The 15,052-nt window shown below is 39.9% G+C and overlaps 1 protein-coding gene across 1 annotated transcript in view; it reads right to left on the reverse strand.

Annotated features, from left to right (window-relative positions):
* LOC310942137 (receptor-type tyrosine-protein phosphatase mu) overlaps positions 1 to 15,052 on the reverse strand; it is a gene marked incomplete at both ends in the record, with an annotated part of 191,606 nt that overhangs the window by 17,258 nt on the left and 159,296 nt on the right. Inside the window, 2 exon segments of the mRNA XM_083907444.1 lie at positions 73 to 170; positions 11,444 to 11,480. Of these exon segments, the coding sequence (XP_083763570.1) occupies positions 73 to 170; positions 11,444 to 11,480 (135 nt within the window).

The raw sequence follows: 15,052 nt of genomic DNA on the forward strand, positions 1-15,052 counted from the left end.
CTCAGTCGACAGGGGGGCAAGGTTATCTTATTTGCGATCTGCGGTTACACTGGACATGTATTTAACACTCACCCTTCCCACTTCCACCAGGTTGGTCACCATGACGATAGCTGCCGTGTTCTCCTGCCAGACCATCCGCCAGAAGTCAAAGACCGTCTCCTGCATGGGGCCTTTGAGAGAGAACCAGAGAAAATGTCATTTTTTCAGAATCAGAACCTCTGCACATAGTACGACTAAATCCAAGTGCATCATCCACACAGTGCAATTGACGACATATCTCTCACATATAAAATATAAGCGAAGGGTAAAAAAAGATGTGTAAAACAATTGATTTTGAAGTAACACTCTTAAATAAAGATAATATGTGCAGATAAATGGAGAAGCAGCAGAGGTAAATGGATTTATAATATTGTCAATAGTCAATTACAAGACACCGTTTGTCTCATGGAACTTCACAGGGTTGGTAGGGTTCTGTCCTTAGACCCTCGGCCAGGGTAAGGAAAAACTACCAGGAACAAAAACCCATTGTAACAGGGCAAAAGAAAGAGGTAGAAACCTTAGGGAGAACCACAGGCGAGGGATCCACTCCCTGGACGGACAGACGTGCAGTCGGCGTTACCCAAAACATACAATACTCTCATACAAAATAGAGAGATAAAAGTCTTTAAGTGCCAGGATCCATCTGGATCACTGGGTTTGTCGTGGCAAATCCATTTAGCCAAATTTACCTTTAAAAGTGCAGATAGGAGCATATTAAAATGTGACTTGATGTAAGTGTTCACACAAGACAGAGCTGTCATGATAAAATACAGCTTGTCATAAAAGTAGTCATGGTTTCCTGGCTACCTTGATCGCCATCACCACAATCTGACTTTTTTCAGTGTCTACCTCCTGTGGAAACTATTTACAGCAGATTCAGGGATTTATCTTAAGTTTTAGAAGTTATACTTACAAAATAAAAAAAAAATTAATGCTTTCATTTTAATTGTGATTCTAAGAAAACAAGAAAAACACATTTTTATGTTATCTTTCATTACAGTAGTGTAATCAAGTGGAAATATGCACCTAGCTAATAACAAAAGAGACATTTTCCTCAATGACATCAATTAGTCCATCTCACATTGCACCACTTCCTTTCAACCTTACAATGTCAAACTTGGCTTTTTACTACTTCCTGAAAATGGCAACAAAAAATAGCTTACAAACAAACAAAAGTGCTATTAGTTAACTCTCTCTATATATTTATTATGTATGCTATATTTAGTGTGGACACTTCTTCTTTCATTAAGTTCCCTCAGACTGGACATAACGTGCAAGAGGTGCAATACCCTTCGTTTAATGATAATGGTCATTGTTCTGTAATTACAGAGCACTTTCCTTGTCTTAATGACCACTCAAAGTGCTTTATATTTTGCTATAGATTTGGTAATGACTGCTGTGATAGGGCTGTAAGACACGGCCAGAGTCTGGGACTCCTCCTCGACAAAAGAGGGTATGGATGAGAGTGTGACGCCCGAGTACCTGAGACTTCAGGTGGCTTGGCAACACAACACAGAAAAAGACCCAAAGACAAAACTCCTCACAGTAAGGCACATTTCTACTGACATTTTAAATACCATAGAAACTAGGAAGCCTCGGGGATTGTGAGAGTTTGCGATTCCTGCACTGTGTCAATTCTAATATCGTGTTTATTCTAAAACTGTGTTTCTGGTCCTCACCTGTGGAACACGCGTTTCCAACTTGGTGAAAATTGTGATTCACATTGTGTGTTCCCACTAGCCATGCCGCAGGAGGGTTACCATGACAACCATGGTCGTGGCCAAAAAGTTGTAGGATGTTTGTAGGAATAGCATGCAGCAAGCTTCCACACCATCTCTATTCTTTTTCACATTCTTATTAGGGTCACTCACTCCACAATGATGACCTGAAAGCCAATCACTGCGCCACATACTGGCAACAGGAAGTTAACAGGGTGTGGTCCACCTTTTTGGTGGCCTCGCTAGGGTAGGTCAGCGTTGCTTGCAGCCCTTATTATTATTATTATCATCATTACCATGACAACACAGTTTAGTCAACTTAACTTCGTCTACTTCCTGTAAGCTGCAATGTGTTTTTTTTTTTTTTTTTATCATATCATGTCATTTGATCATAACAATGAAGCATTTTCTTTTCAGACACAGACTAACATTCAGATCAGCTCGCACACAATAAAAGCACAGGGGATTTAGAGGTATTAGAGTCTGACAGCAACAATTCAGTTTATGGAGCAATTTCCTCTCCATTTTCACTCGTCGGCTCGAGCGCCAAGAAACATGCCAAGTCAGTTTTATTTATAGTCCTCTCTACAACAGATTGATCCCAAAGTGCTTACTCTACAGCAGAGAGCTTAAATACAGATGAAAACAACGGTAGAAATTAATCATGAATTTGAAGATGAGGCTACAGCCCTTGCCTCGCTCTCTCTCTCTCTCTCTGAGTGTGTGTGTGCTTGTTAAAGCTCAAAGTAATTACCACTCCACCTCATCTGCTCATCGCCAACCTTTCCACCGAACCAAACCCAAATGTGTCTGGAGAACGTGGAGAGAACGTAGAAGAGAACCGTTCACTGCTTCCAATATTTAAAACTTCACTGAGCAATAATTGTGAATTGATTAGAATTTAATTACTATTCTGGTTAATTAAAAATATTAATATTAGTTTTAATCAAGAACAAAGCTGAGACGCACACATACACACAAAAAAAATCACTTCTGACAAATTAATTAGTAAATGCAAATCTGCATTCTCCTGTGTTGGCCTGGATTACCTGGAGACATGGGAAAATTATGCAGACACAGAGACGCAAGCAATAACACAACATGGCACAGACACAAACTATTAGTGTTTGTCCTCCTTGACATTTGCGCACTAATTCATGAATAATTTAAATAACCTTTGGGCCCCCCGAGACCTGTTAAAAAGCAGGTCATGTCAAAATTGTCATTATTCCAACTATTGCATTTACTCACTTATTTTTCACTTCACCACTATTACATGCCACTTAAATGTGTATACTTCACAATTGTCCATATTTAGAGAACATTTCTCGACAGCAGACAAAGTGAAAGAGACAGAAAATAAAAGGACAATCTACAACCTTCCCGAGCTAAAATCAAACCAGACATACTGACATGATAAAGCCCCAGTTTTTAATAGAATTTCCCATGGAAGAAGACTGAGTCCTTGAGATTTTAGTATTGTCAGCGCTTCACAATGCCTTCACTCACATTCAAACACTGAGTGCAGCACCAATGGCCTGGTCATCAGGAACAATGTGGACAATTTAGGCCTATTTGCTTTGAAAGCTTTGCTTACAAAAGACTATCATTATGAAAACATTACATTTACTAGAAGTGTTCTGAGATGCTGGGAGAGCTACATTAGGCTTAAGGACCATTTACATTTTGGACAAACACACAAACTAAGTTCAATTGAATATTAAAACTAAAATCAGTGCTTGAATTGGTTTCAGAACTGAAACCCTTGCTATTAAATAAGGCTTGTTGGGTTGACTGGAGAGGTTTACAAGATAAAATGTTCATGTTGGTCAATACTGATCATTTAAAAAACAAAACTAAACAAACAAAACAAATACAATGGCAATCAGTAATCAGAATAATCCGATCATTATTCCTGTAATCAGTAATCATTATCAGTCATTTGGAGTTGGAGAGATGAGTATTGTCTTTAGTCTTTAACTAATCTTTAACCACCCTTTGAAGACTGATGACGTGGTATTCATTTATGATCATCTACTACCTCGGCAATGCTAGAAAATAGGACGAGTTCAGGAAATATTTTCTGGACGAGACGGGAGAGTCTGCTCATGAGCTGTTCAGCTGCCAAACCAAGACCCATACAGTTTAGTTTATATATCATTATAATTATATATATATATATATATATAACCTTATAACCTCAATTCAATTATGAGGATCCAGCACCACGGACAGCACTACGTCGAACGGGAATCTCGAGTGACGTCATGTATGTGCTCCCAGGAAATCCCTCCGCCTGGCTGCCCCATCCACTCGCATACCTTTTTTTGATGAAAGTGTCTAGTTATGAGTTATACTGTAGGCGTGCACACGCTATAGGTGTTAACACGTGTGTCACTATTGTACTGAAGCCAACACTTCAGACGCCTTAAAGTGTGCATGTGTGACTGAAATGTACACGTTAGAGGTTTGATGTCATCGAATAGGCGCTTTTTTTAGTATAGTGTGCTGGCATAAAATGCCCCTGATAGTGCAGGCGCACACACACACACACACACACACACACACACACACACACACACACACACACACACACACACACACACACACACACACACACACACACACACACACACACACACACACACACACACACATTTCCACTTTATAAATCAACACAATTACAAATATCTACTTCGTGAATGACATCTACAAAGAACTACTGGTTGCAGTACCATAAAATGTCTGCAGGTGGAGCCCCAGAGCAAAAAGGGCTGGAAAACTTTTTCGATTTATTAATTTATTTATTTTTTTGGTCCAAAATTTTACAAAAACGTCATACTATACTATGTCGACCACAATTAAAAAAAAATGTTGACCCAAAATTTTTGGTCCAAAATTCGACAAAAATGTCATACTATACTATGTCGTCCAAAATTCGAAAAAATCTTTGACAAAAATTTGGTGGTGTCGTAAAAATATGTACCAAACTGTAGGGTAAAGTGACCAGACTTTCAAAGCCCCAACAAATGAGTGTTTTTCACAGTGCATACACATTTCATAATTCATATATTACCATAACTGCCATACTTACATTATTGTCCATGGCTTCATTGATACAGGCTTCACATTCACTGGTTTATTCAGCTTTGTGGCTGATGACATCCAATTATTACCATGCATGTTTAACAGTGCCAACTAATAGTCCTCAATTAATCAATCACCAGGTTTCCATTAAAATGTATTGCAAATTGTCATTACATTTTCAGTAACAAAAAAAAAAGTGTGTTTCCATTAACTTCTATGAAGCAACTATTGGAGGTTAGTTCTCAGAGATGAGTCTAGGTCGAGGTCACAACAGAAGAAAAATAAGAGATTCACAATGTTGACATAAATTAAGTGTCAAGCAAACAGACACATGGTCATGTTTTGTAGCTATTAACAATGACTTCATTCCACAAGTCCAGGAACATTATGGCATTATTAAAACATAAATGTTAACATGGTCTGTATGGATTATTCACAGAGGCCTTGAAGCGTATGCATCAACCTCTGATGCTTTTCATTGGATATAAATGAATCTATACAGTTTATAAATCATAGCAGAAGGTTGCATCCAATTCTATTAATGTGCGGCCTAATTTCCATCAAGGCAGCAGCATTTTATTCACTTGATTATGCACACCATTATGTGCATTTATATATGTTATATAGTGTATTAACAGTCCTAGAGTATCTGGCATCTGATTGTAATCAGCCACAGCACTGTGTGACATAGCTCAAATCACATTAAAACACTATTTTTCACAAATACTCCATTTAAACTTAAGAGTCTTTTGGCTGTAAAAATGGAGCCACTGATTTTGTGATAATGTCTCCTCTGCTGGCAGCCTGTTCATGCACCTCTTTTTGGATAACAAGAACATTTTGCAAATAAACTTCAGCTGACCCAACTGTTTTTTTTTTTTTTAGAAATTTGGAACAAAACTCCTTATCTTCCATTTGTATTCCCTCACTTCCTCTGCGTTGTGTGTGATTGTGGCTCCACTCGATTTTTTAACTGCAGGACCTCAACTCTTCCAAATCCAGTCACTTCCATTCTCTCCAGTAACAACCCAACCTGATTGAACCACCCACGCAGCTACCTCCTACACTTGTCCCCGAGGAAGAATACACACTGCTGAGAAGTTTGGGAGACTGAGAAGAAGGACAGCTGGTGTGTAGGACTTCAGTAACACAATAACACTTGGCATTATATGGTAAATTGTCCAATGGGAGACTCCTGCCAAGCTCGAACCAGCCAGTTTATGTTTCCATATGCATGCAGAGATGGAGGATAGGTGAGGAGGAGGTGTTAGCCACCAATGAACTTGATGGCACTTAAAAGGAAGGAAGCATAGATTCAGATGATCTGATGCATAGTATTAGCTACTGACAAAAATATTTTATAGTGTTCACGTTAAAGTGGCGGACGGCCTTTTTGTGTGAACAAATCACTGAAAAAAAAGTCCACTCATCCTGAGTTGATTTATCCCCTGGTGCAAGTTAAAAATGATCACTGCAGTAAATAAGGTTCTCTTTAGATAAGAATGTCCAGTGTGTAAGATTAAGGAGGTTTTATAGAGTTCTGGACACTTGGTTTCTATGAGCCATCATGTTGGCAGCTTAAGATGCAGCAGAAATGAACGGGACCAAACCTGTCAGAGTTCCCTGTGCACTTTAAATTCACAGAGATCTGCCAATATATCACAAAACTTGTCAGACTGAATATATATCTGATCCTTAAAATGCCCCGCCATGCTTTTTTACAAGTTTCAAACAGGTGCGAAGGACATTATTCCAGTCCTGCAGTATTGTAAGATCTTCAAGTTCCTGATTAATTTCCCTTCATTTCACTCCAGAAAGTCCAGATAGTCACTGAAAGTTTACACGAGCCTGGAGCTTTGCAATCGAAGCTTTGTGACAAATATTCAACTCTGAAGTGTACAGGCTAAAGACAGTGTTGTTGTCACTGGCAACGCGCCGTGTAATGAAATAATTGCTGTGTTAATGTTGCCGTGCAGACTCGCTCGGGGTAAATCTAGTCTGAGTGATTTATCAAGAGTTAAGGACAAAAGCTTGTTTCTTGTGGAATCCCATCACTCCATCTGCTACTGCTCGTTTTACAGCAGTGATCCACCTCTGCCATTTTTCTGGATCTGTGGGGGATCTGGTAAAAAATGTCTCCCCACTTTTTTTGGCACATCTATCCAGCACCTTCACTATTATGTTGAAAACAGTCGGCAAAGAGATGAGTTGTCTGATATATTTTCTGATTTATGTGTTGTCTAGTATGTCTATAGAGGTGAACAGCATCACTTCCTGAAAGAGGGTGTTACCTTGGTTGTGTGATGTCAGTTTCACTAAAATCACCTAAAATTTAAGCAGCTTCATAACAAATGATTTGCCACAGAGAAATGAATGACTCATTGTTTTAAATGTCTTATACAATAAATCAATAAATACACCTATAGCAAATCTTTGAGGCCAAAATTGTCCCCTAAACCAGATTGAGGAGTGCCTACATTCAAATGGCCACATCTTTATCAAATATTTTCAGATTTTTCAGAAGTGTAAACTTCTAAAAGTTTAGAACTCACACTTTCAGAAGTTTGTTTTTGTCTAAGTATCTTAGAAGATGGTAACAAGGTTAACAGAGACACATTATCTTGAAACTTAGAAGAGAGATATTATGAAAAACGTATTTGCAGGACTCCTCAAATAATCAGATGCAGTAAACAGCACCATAGAGCTCACGGTGGACATTAAGGACAGATCGTTGGGTGAACAGTGAGATTGACAGGGGGAGATTAGCTGTTCACAGCCAATAGTTGGCACTGATTTCTCCCAGCTATAGATCTTTTTGCTTTCCAAAGCTTACACAAGTTGCTTCCCGACATCAGGCATGCCAAATGAGTATGTGCACTTTAAATACAGATGGAAAATGATATTTCTTCTATTATTTCTGGGTTAAATCCAGAGGTGCGAGCACTGTGGAGCATGAGCAGGACTCATTTGATATTTACTATGAGTCTGGAAAGAGTGTAATCTCCCACTTTTAAGAGGCATGACCAATGGAGGTAGATCAAAATGCCTCTATATGCCATTGGACAGACCTATAACCAATCAGACCAATGATCCAGATGACGTACTGTATGTAGAGTGAAGGAATATAAACATGCTTGTTGTAGTTTTCTATAGGAGCGATGGCTATTCAGTAATGGTGTCTCACGACTTTTGCTCAGGGGGTGCAAACAGAAGCAACAGCCGAATCGAAAGACAGATGCTCGATGGCCGCCATGTACCTGTATACAAAAGCTGCTAGACGTCACTTTTCAATTTACATGGACGGTGCCACCCGACTGATAACTCAACTGCGCAATTTACAATTCACATTTTGACTTTCACAAGTGTTACAGACACTTGACACGAACGAAGTACAGACTCAGACTTTAAGCCATGGATTGTTGGAGCGATAGTGGTCCGAGAGCCCACTTGAGTGACTACAAAGTGAGAGCAGACTATTCTAGTGCTGCATGCCCGGAGCCTGGTTGTGGACGTTTGGAGGAGGCACTTCTCAGAGGAAGAACACCAGTAAGAGCTTCAACTTGCAGTTATAAGAAGCTAATGCTGCTGCAGCACACACTGTTGTTTTGGGACCACGCTTGCTCCTCCTTAAGCAGCAAGGAACGTGACAGCTGTGGAAATCCCCCGCCAGGTGCCGTCCCCCTCTTGCCTGTTAATATTACATGCAGCAGACTTTGGAATAATGTACACTCACTTATCACTGATTTGCTCTCTCTTTCACTCTGTCTATTTGCCATACCCTTCCAAATCCCTCACTGAGGTTCGAGTTGTACACCTGTAAATAATAAAACTTTAGCGCTACTGGTGACATTTGCTGCTTGTGAAGGAGGGGAGGTGAGAGCAGAGGACACTGGAGGGGAAAGAGCTTGATGAAACTGAACCTTTTCCCCTGCATCATGAATATTTTTCCACATCACCAGGAGGATGCAGGAGCTTATCAGAGCTGAACTGTAATTCACAGCCTCCATCAGGAAGAAGTGAACGTCTGATCTGTATTTAAATAATCTGCAGGACGTAAAACCGGACAGAGGCAAAGCTGTTCACTGAGAGGCCTGTACCTCGTGTGTGCACTCGTTCTGCAAAGTAGGTGAGATGCTGCTGGAGTCACTGAGAGTTGGCTGTTGTATTGCTGCAGCAAAAAAGTCCTGGATGAGAGAATGACCTAGATACTCACAAGCAGAGCTTGGTTGATGAGACTTTTATGGAGTGACAGCTGTTCTACCTGCCATCCTCACCTTGAAAGAGCAAAGGGACTCGTCAATAAACCTCCAACTAATGAGTGTCATTGTACTTTATAGAGTGAGAGAGTGGGGACAACGTTATCCCACATGCCTGCCATATTAAGCACACCCTCAACCATCCCTTCACAGCCAATTTATGACAAAGATTTTTTTTTTAGCTTATCCAGCACTATTGCCAGTCACATCATTTTCTGAGTAAGTCCCGGTGGACCGAAGTGGAAGTGTCACTCACTGAAAAACTTTACTTGGGGGGGGGGGAAAAGAGAACAGACAACTTCCTCATTTTTAAGCTGTGGCGCCGATGCCCAGGTGTTCTTTTCAGGTGCTACAGTATGCAGTTTGTCTGACTGAGAGAGACAGGTCTGTGTCTGGCTTCCCAATCATCTGTGGCTGCTCTTTGCCTTAGTGTCAGCAGAGTGAGCCTTCCTTCCTGTCAGTCTGCCAGAGCTGATGATGAATTATAAAAGGGCCTGGTCTCCCAGAGAATACAGATGTTTGCACGCACACACACACGCACACACACACACTTTCCTCTACACGCTGAAAAGCCTTATCGTACTTGCGAATACAGATAATGGAAATGAGGACTTACTATGCAAGCTGAATGAGGAAGCAGGGGCTAATTAACTTGAATGGAAACATGTTTGGCTTCTTGAGCTTTTCATCTCAAAAGCAGGCCTCTGTTTCTTTGGCTGATGATCTCCATATGCACTTTTTTCAATGTAATATAGAATGCTCTTAATGACTGTGGGACAATTATGGAAGTCATTATAATGTGGTTGAAATTCCTCTCAGAACACGAACGCGCCGTGTGTTTTGTGGAGTGTGTAGGCCCCCTGCAGACAGGCGAATTTGTTTTTGACTGTGGTCAGGGTATACCAGGTGCTGTTCATGCACGCAGACTCAACAAATACAAAGAGAGCATCCACCTTCTCAATGTGTATGGCATCTTTTTCTGATATAATAGCAAACAGAGGGCCGTTTTAATTGAGACACTGAGGAAAGAGAAGTGACGCACTAATAAACAAGTAATTATGCAACTCCCAGCTCCACCAAAGCAGATTGTGAATCTATTAAAGCCTCCTCACAAAAAAAACTCCTCTTCTTTGTTTCCCCATCAATGATTTTTTTTTTTCTCCAAGAAGTGGTACGCAAAATCCCCATGCATGCAGCCCTCTTGTGGGGGAGGAGAGCTCTTGACGCTGAATTCATAACAATTAACCATCAATCAGACTTAACCTCCGGGGTCGCGGTAAGTACTCCAGGCCCTGTGAATCTGCCTGCCAGATTAACACAGTGACAAAATGTGCTCGTACATGTCAGCTAATCCATTTATTTATTCAGCTTTTTCCCAGACTGTCTGATTAATCGCTACCACACCACAGAAGGAAAGATAAGAGAGAGAAGGAGAGAGAGAGAAAGAGAGAGAGCGAGCATGCAGCTCTGCTCAGTCAGAGAGGCCTGTGTCATTTTTGTATGTGTGTGTATATCAGGAGCGGCAACAGATTCCCTGAAAACACAGTTGACTGAGCATCAAAAAGTACTTTGCAAAGAGCATATGTAAACAACAATGGGGATGTTTGAAAAGCAGGTTTTGGGGGATTTTGACAATAATGATGAAGTCAATAATTGTTGCTCACAAATTGCATCAATGGACACAATGTTTCACGAAAAACAACTCTTTCAACTTTAGCATTCGAGTAAAAATTCAAAGCTTTATAATGTAGACCATTGGTTCTCAAAGTGCGGCCCGGGAGCCAATGGTGGCCCGCAGAAACATTTCTGGCGGCCCGCAATGAATTACAGTTGATGGTTTTAATCCAGGAGCTACTAAGCTTGTTAAATGTTTATTGGACATTACTGGATACAGACCAATAAGTGTAAACTGTACAACCGTATTTACTATGTCATCAAATGTTGGATGACACAGTATAGTATGACGTTTTTGTCAAATTTTGGCATTTCATTTTTTCCCCAAAAAAATGTTCACATTTTGGACGACATAGTATAGTATGACATTTTTGTCAGAATTTGGAGCTCAGCCCTCAGGTATCAAAACTGTGAGAACCCCTGATGTAGACACATTGAACTCTGGGTAAACATTTGCATGCTCTACTGTGAAGGTAAACTGTGCAGCCAACAAGCACGACACGTAGCTGACCTCTGTGGCAGGGAGGACGTGATCGAAAGAACACAATTATCTTCGTTATGTCTTGCCCACCTGGAGCCTGCACACGTTCATCCTCACAAAGAGTTCAATTCTCACTGTCCACACATTTAAAGTGCCACACAAGCTTGAACAAAAAGTTTCATTCTTACCTTGGGTTGCGATGTAATGGTTTGGCCTATGGTATCCCTGAAACAACAGAATACTAGAGTCAGCTAGTTTTCCTCCTACTTGCAAGAGCTTTTTAGAATTGTGTGTGTATTTTCTTAGAACACAAAATTCTAAGAAGATCTTTAACGGTTTAAATTGAATGTATTGAATAACATACATTACATAAAAGTGACCAGAACACAATTAATAAAGGTCCAGTTTATAACATTTATGAGGGGTTTATTAGCAGAGATTCAGTGTACTAGCCACTCATATGTTTGTTTGTAGCATCTTTGGCACTAAAATAAGAGGTTTTGCTGCCCATGCATGGAATGTGACATTCTGAAAACAAAACCAGCTTTCAAGCTGCTTAAACTTTTAGTAGTGCTATATGACCAAATATATTTATCATGGTATTTTTCAACATTTAAATGGTTTTGTGGGATACAACTGTATTTTTTAATGCATGAGCATGAGTGAGTGCTCCAGCGAGAGAGAGGCACAGTCGAGTGTGTGTGTGTGTGTCAGCGTAACTTCAGTCTCTTCCTGTCATGTCCATATCATTCCTGCAGTTATTTCCTCAGCAGCCCGAAAGCATGTGTGGCGCAGCTGTGAAAAGGGTCCCCTCGTAAAACAGTGTTTTCCTGCACCACATTTTGTTTCGTGGTTTATACAAAAAAAAAAAGATATTATAAAAAAAACGAAATAAACATTGGTTCTCAGTATGAACTGGTATACCGTCCAGCACTAAAACAAAGACACCCTTTCTCGTATGAGAGGGCCACCTTAGCACACAGACAGGAAAGGGAGGGATAAGTGGGAGAGTCCTCTATTTGTTACTGTAACTGTAATCTCACCACTTGATGTCAGTAATTCTTTCATACTGGACCTTAAATCATTGAGGAAATGTGCTGTCACTAATTATTCTAAGTTATGTGCTACTTGAGAAACACGGCAAACTAATCTGCCATGCTTGCTGTCTATTGTCCACCTATTCATTTCTTTGTCTCAACATCTAATTGTTTGAGGGAGACGCAGACTTAAACCCAGCTCATGATGGATGCCGTTGGATGCAAGATGCATACACACTCCCCATCACATGCTCTACATGCAGCACACCTCTGGAATCAGCAGCCAGAGTGTTGATAATCCCCAAGATACAACTAACAGCGCTGATCTTCACAAACAAGCCTCTGTAGTCTCACAGATTACACTAATCCCTTCGAGTTTTTATTTGCCCAATTCCTTGTCTTCTCTCCAGAGATGCGAAGGCTGGAAACAAAACATTAGGACTTAAATGCTCTTCCTCAGCCCGTGCCTCCTCACTACCGCCCCCCCCCCAACTCCCAACCCGTCACTGCTGTTCTGCTTATCTCACTCATATTCAATTTAAGTTGGACCGTGATTAACTCCAATGAAGGGGGAAAGACACAAAAGGATATTTTCCTCACTTTCTCTTCCCTCTCATCCGAGTGCTCCCTCAGCTTTTCAGCTGTCCTCCATTTTTAATGACTTCTTTATCTCTGGACTGAGTAGGAGATTTGTTTGTGCTTTCATGTATGCTCTGTCAAGTAAAGTGGGGGCCCAGTACATTGTTAGATTAGAGAGCAAAACTGTCAGGTGAGTAGAAATTATATATATGCTGTTTAAATAAGCATGTTATTATTAGGTACATAAGAGTTCTTTCCCTTCAACAAAAATATAAATGCAGAAATGTCCATGTTGAAATTATTAATCGCAGGCTTTGTTTCCAGGTGTAAATCTCCAAACAGGGGCTGAAAATATGCTGTTTGTTGTATGTGTATATATGTTTTTTTTCTTTGCTTCAGTGCTTATTACAATCATCATTTACATTAAGTCTTTCCAGTAACAGTGGGATGTTGAACATCTAAAATATGCAGTGTTAAGTGTTTCTTGCCTGCAGGCATGAATCTGTATTTTGCAGGCTGAATATCATTACAGCGATCTACTTTGGCAAATCTGATGGGCTCCAGCTCCATCACCAGGAAAATGCATTTACTCATTTGCGTTGGCAAATGCATCCGAAAGAAAATAAAGAGTAAGTGCCGTCTTTATTAGCTTCACTGACAAGACAAGGTTCAGCTCAACGAGTAACATCTTCATGCTGTAGCTCATGCAAGTCATAGAGAAGCATGAGGCCAGATTACTGAGGTGAGGATCTGAATGCAACTTGTTTTGTGGCTATTTTATTCATTCATTCATTCCTTCATTCATTTATTTATTTATTGAAATATCAACAAATACATTATCAAATAAAGTGTCCTGACTTAAATGATAAATCAAAATAAGGAATTTAAGATCAAATACAGGACCTATACTGTACATTTTTCAAATGCACTATTCACACTTAATTCTTAATTTATCCAATTTCACGTTTTTTCACGTATAGAGTAAAAATTTAGTCAGTTTATGACTCAACACTGAAATTATGAGTCAAAGTCCATGATGGAATGGTTTCAAATGTAACCATGTAAGTATTAAAGTAACACTAAAACAGCTAAACTTAACACTACATTTCAGAGTGTATTTTGTCACTATTAGAATAGATGTTTGTTGCAAAATTGACTGTGTAGCATTCTGAGAGGGTCATGGGAGATCTCATGTTACCTCCACAGTTAAAAAACACTGGTAGCATGCTGTGAATGCAATTTGCATATTCCTCAATAAAATTGAGTAACCATGAACAACCACAGGCGGTGGATCAGTGCCGGTGCCTTTTGCTCATTTTTGCCCCAGGGCCAAATGCTGGCTTAATTCAGCCTGAGGATGTTTGGTTGGAATTTACAAAAAGCAAGGCTAAGCTTTGTGTCCCTACTGCAGGTGTTCCAGTTACCTTATCTGTTTATCTGCAAGATTCTCCTTCTGTTGAAGGAGAACTTGATGATTCAGTCTGAATTTGTTTGTGATTAGTCGGTTCCCATTACATTTAGGCTAGAATCTATCCACTGAGGTCACATTTTCAAGAAATCATAGGTAAAAAATAATCTCATTATGTCAAAACAGACACCAAGTTTCTTCTGATCCAGAAAACAAAGTTGGCAGCACTTTTTAAACAGTCCCAGTTTATGGTCCAGTTCAGATGTGTATTTCTTATTATCTTAACAGATCAGCATAAAATGTGCAGGTAAAGTTCTACATAGTTCCACAACGTCCTGTGGATCCAGTGGATCAATATGAGTGCATTTGTTTAGGTTATAAAACCAGTTAAATCTGTGTGAACTAGCTACATCGCAACAACCATCAGTGATTTGCCAAGTGACAGAGGTCTGCAAGTAAAGTTATTAAAAGGAACTTTTTCCAGTGTCCCACAACATTTTATCCAATCAGGAGCCAGAACTCTGGTAATACATGCCCCCCCCCCCCCCAACAAACACTGATCAAGTGATGTATAGGTAACAGGGAATGGATGATTTTGCTGACAGTTCATCTCAGACTTTTACATGGTTTTTCCAAGTTTTTAACTAACATTAGGGTGCAATTATACGGAGCCCTCGAAGTGATACGAGAAAAAAAAAATGACGAAAACATTTGAAATCTCGAGTCAAAGTGGAGATCTCAAGTTTCCCAAAAAATATGAAAAAAAAACAAAC

This window comes from Microchirus variegatus, assembly GCF_963457635.1.
Source record: "Microchirus variegatus genome assembly, chromosome: 21".
Lineage (NCBI taxonomy): Eukaryota > Metazoa > Chordata > Actinopteri > Pleuronectiformes > Soleidae > Microchirus > Microchirus variegatus.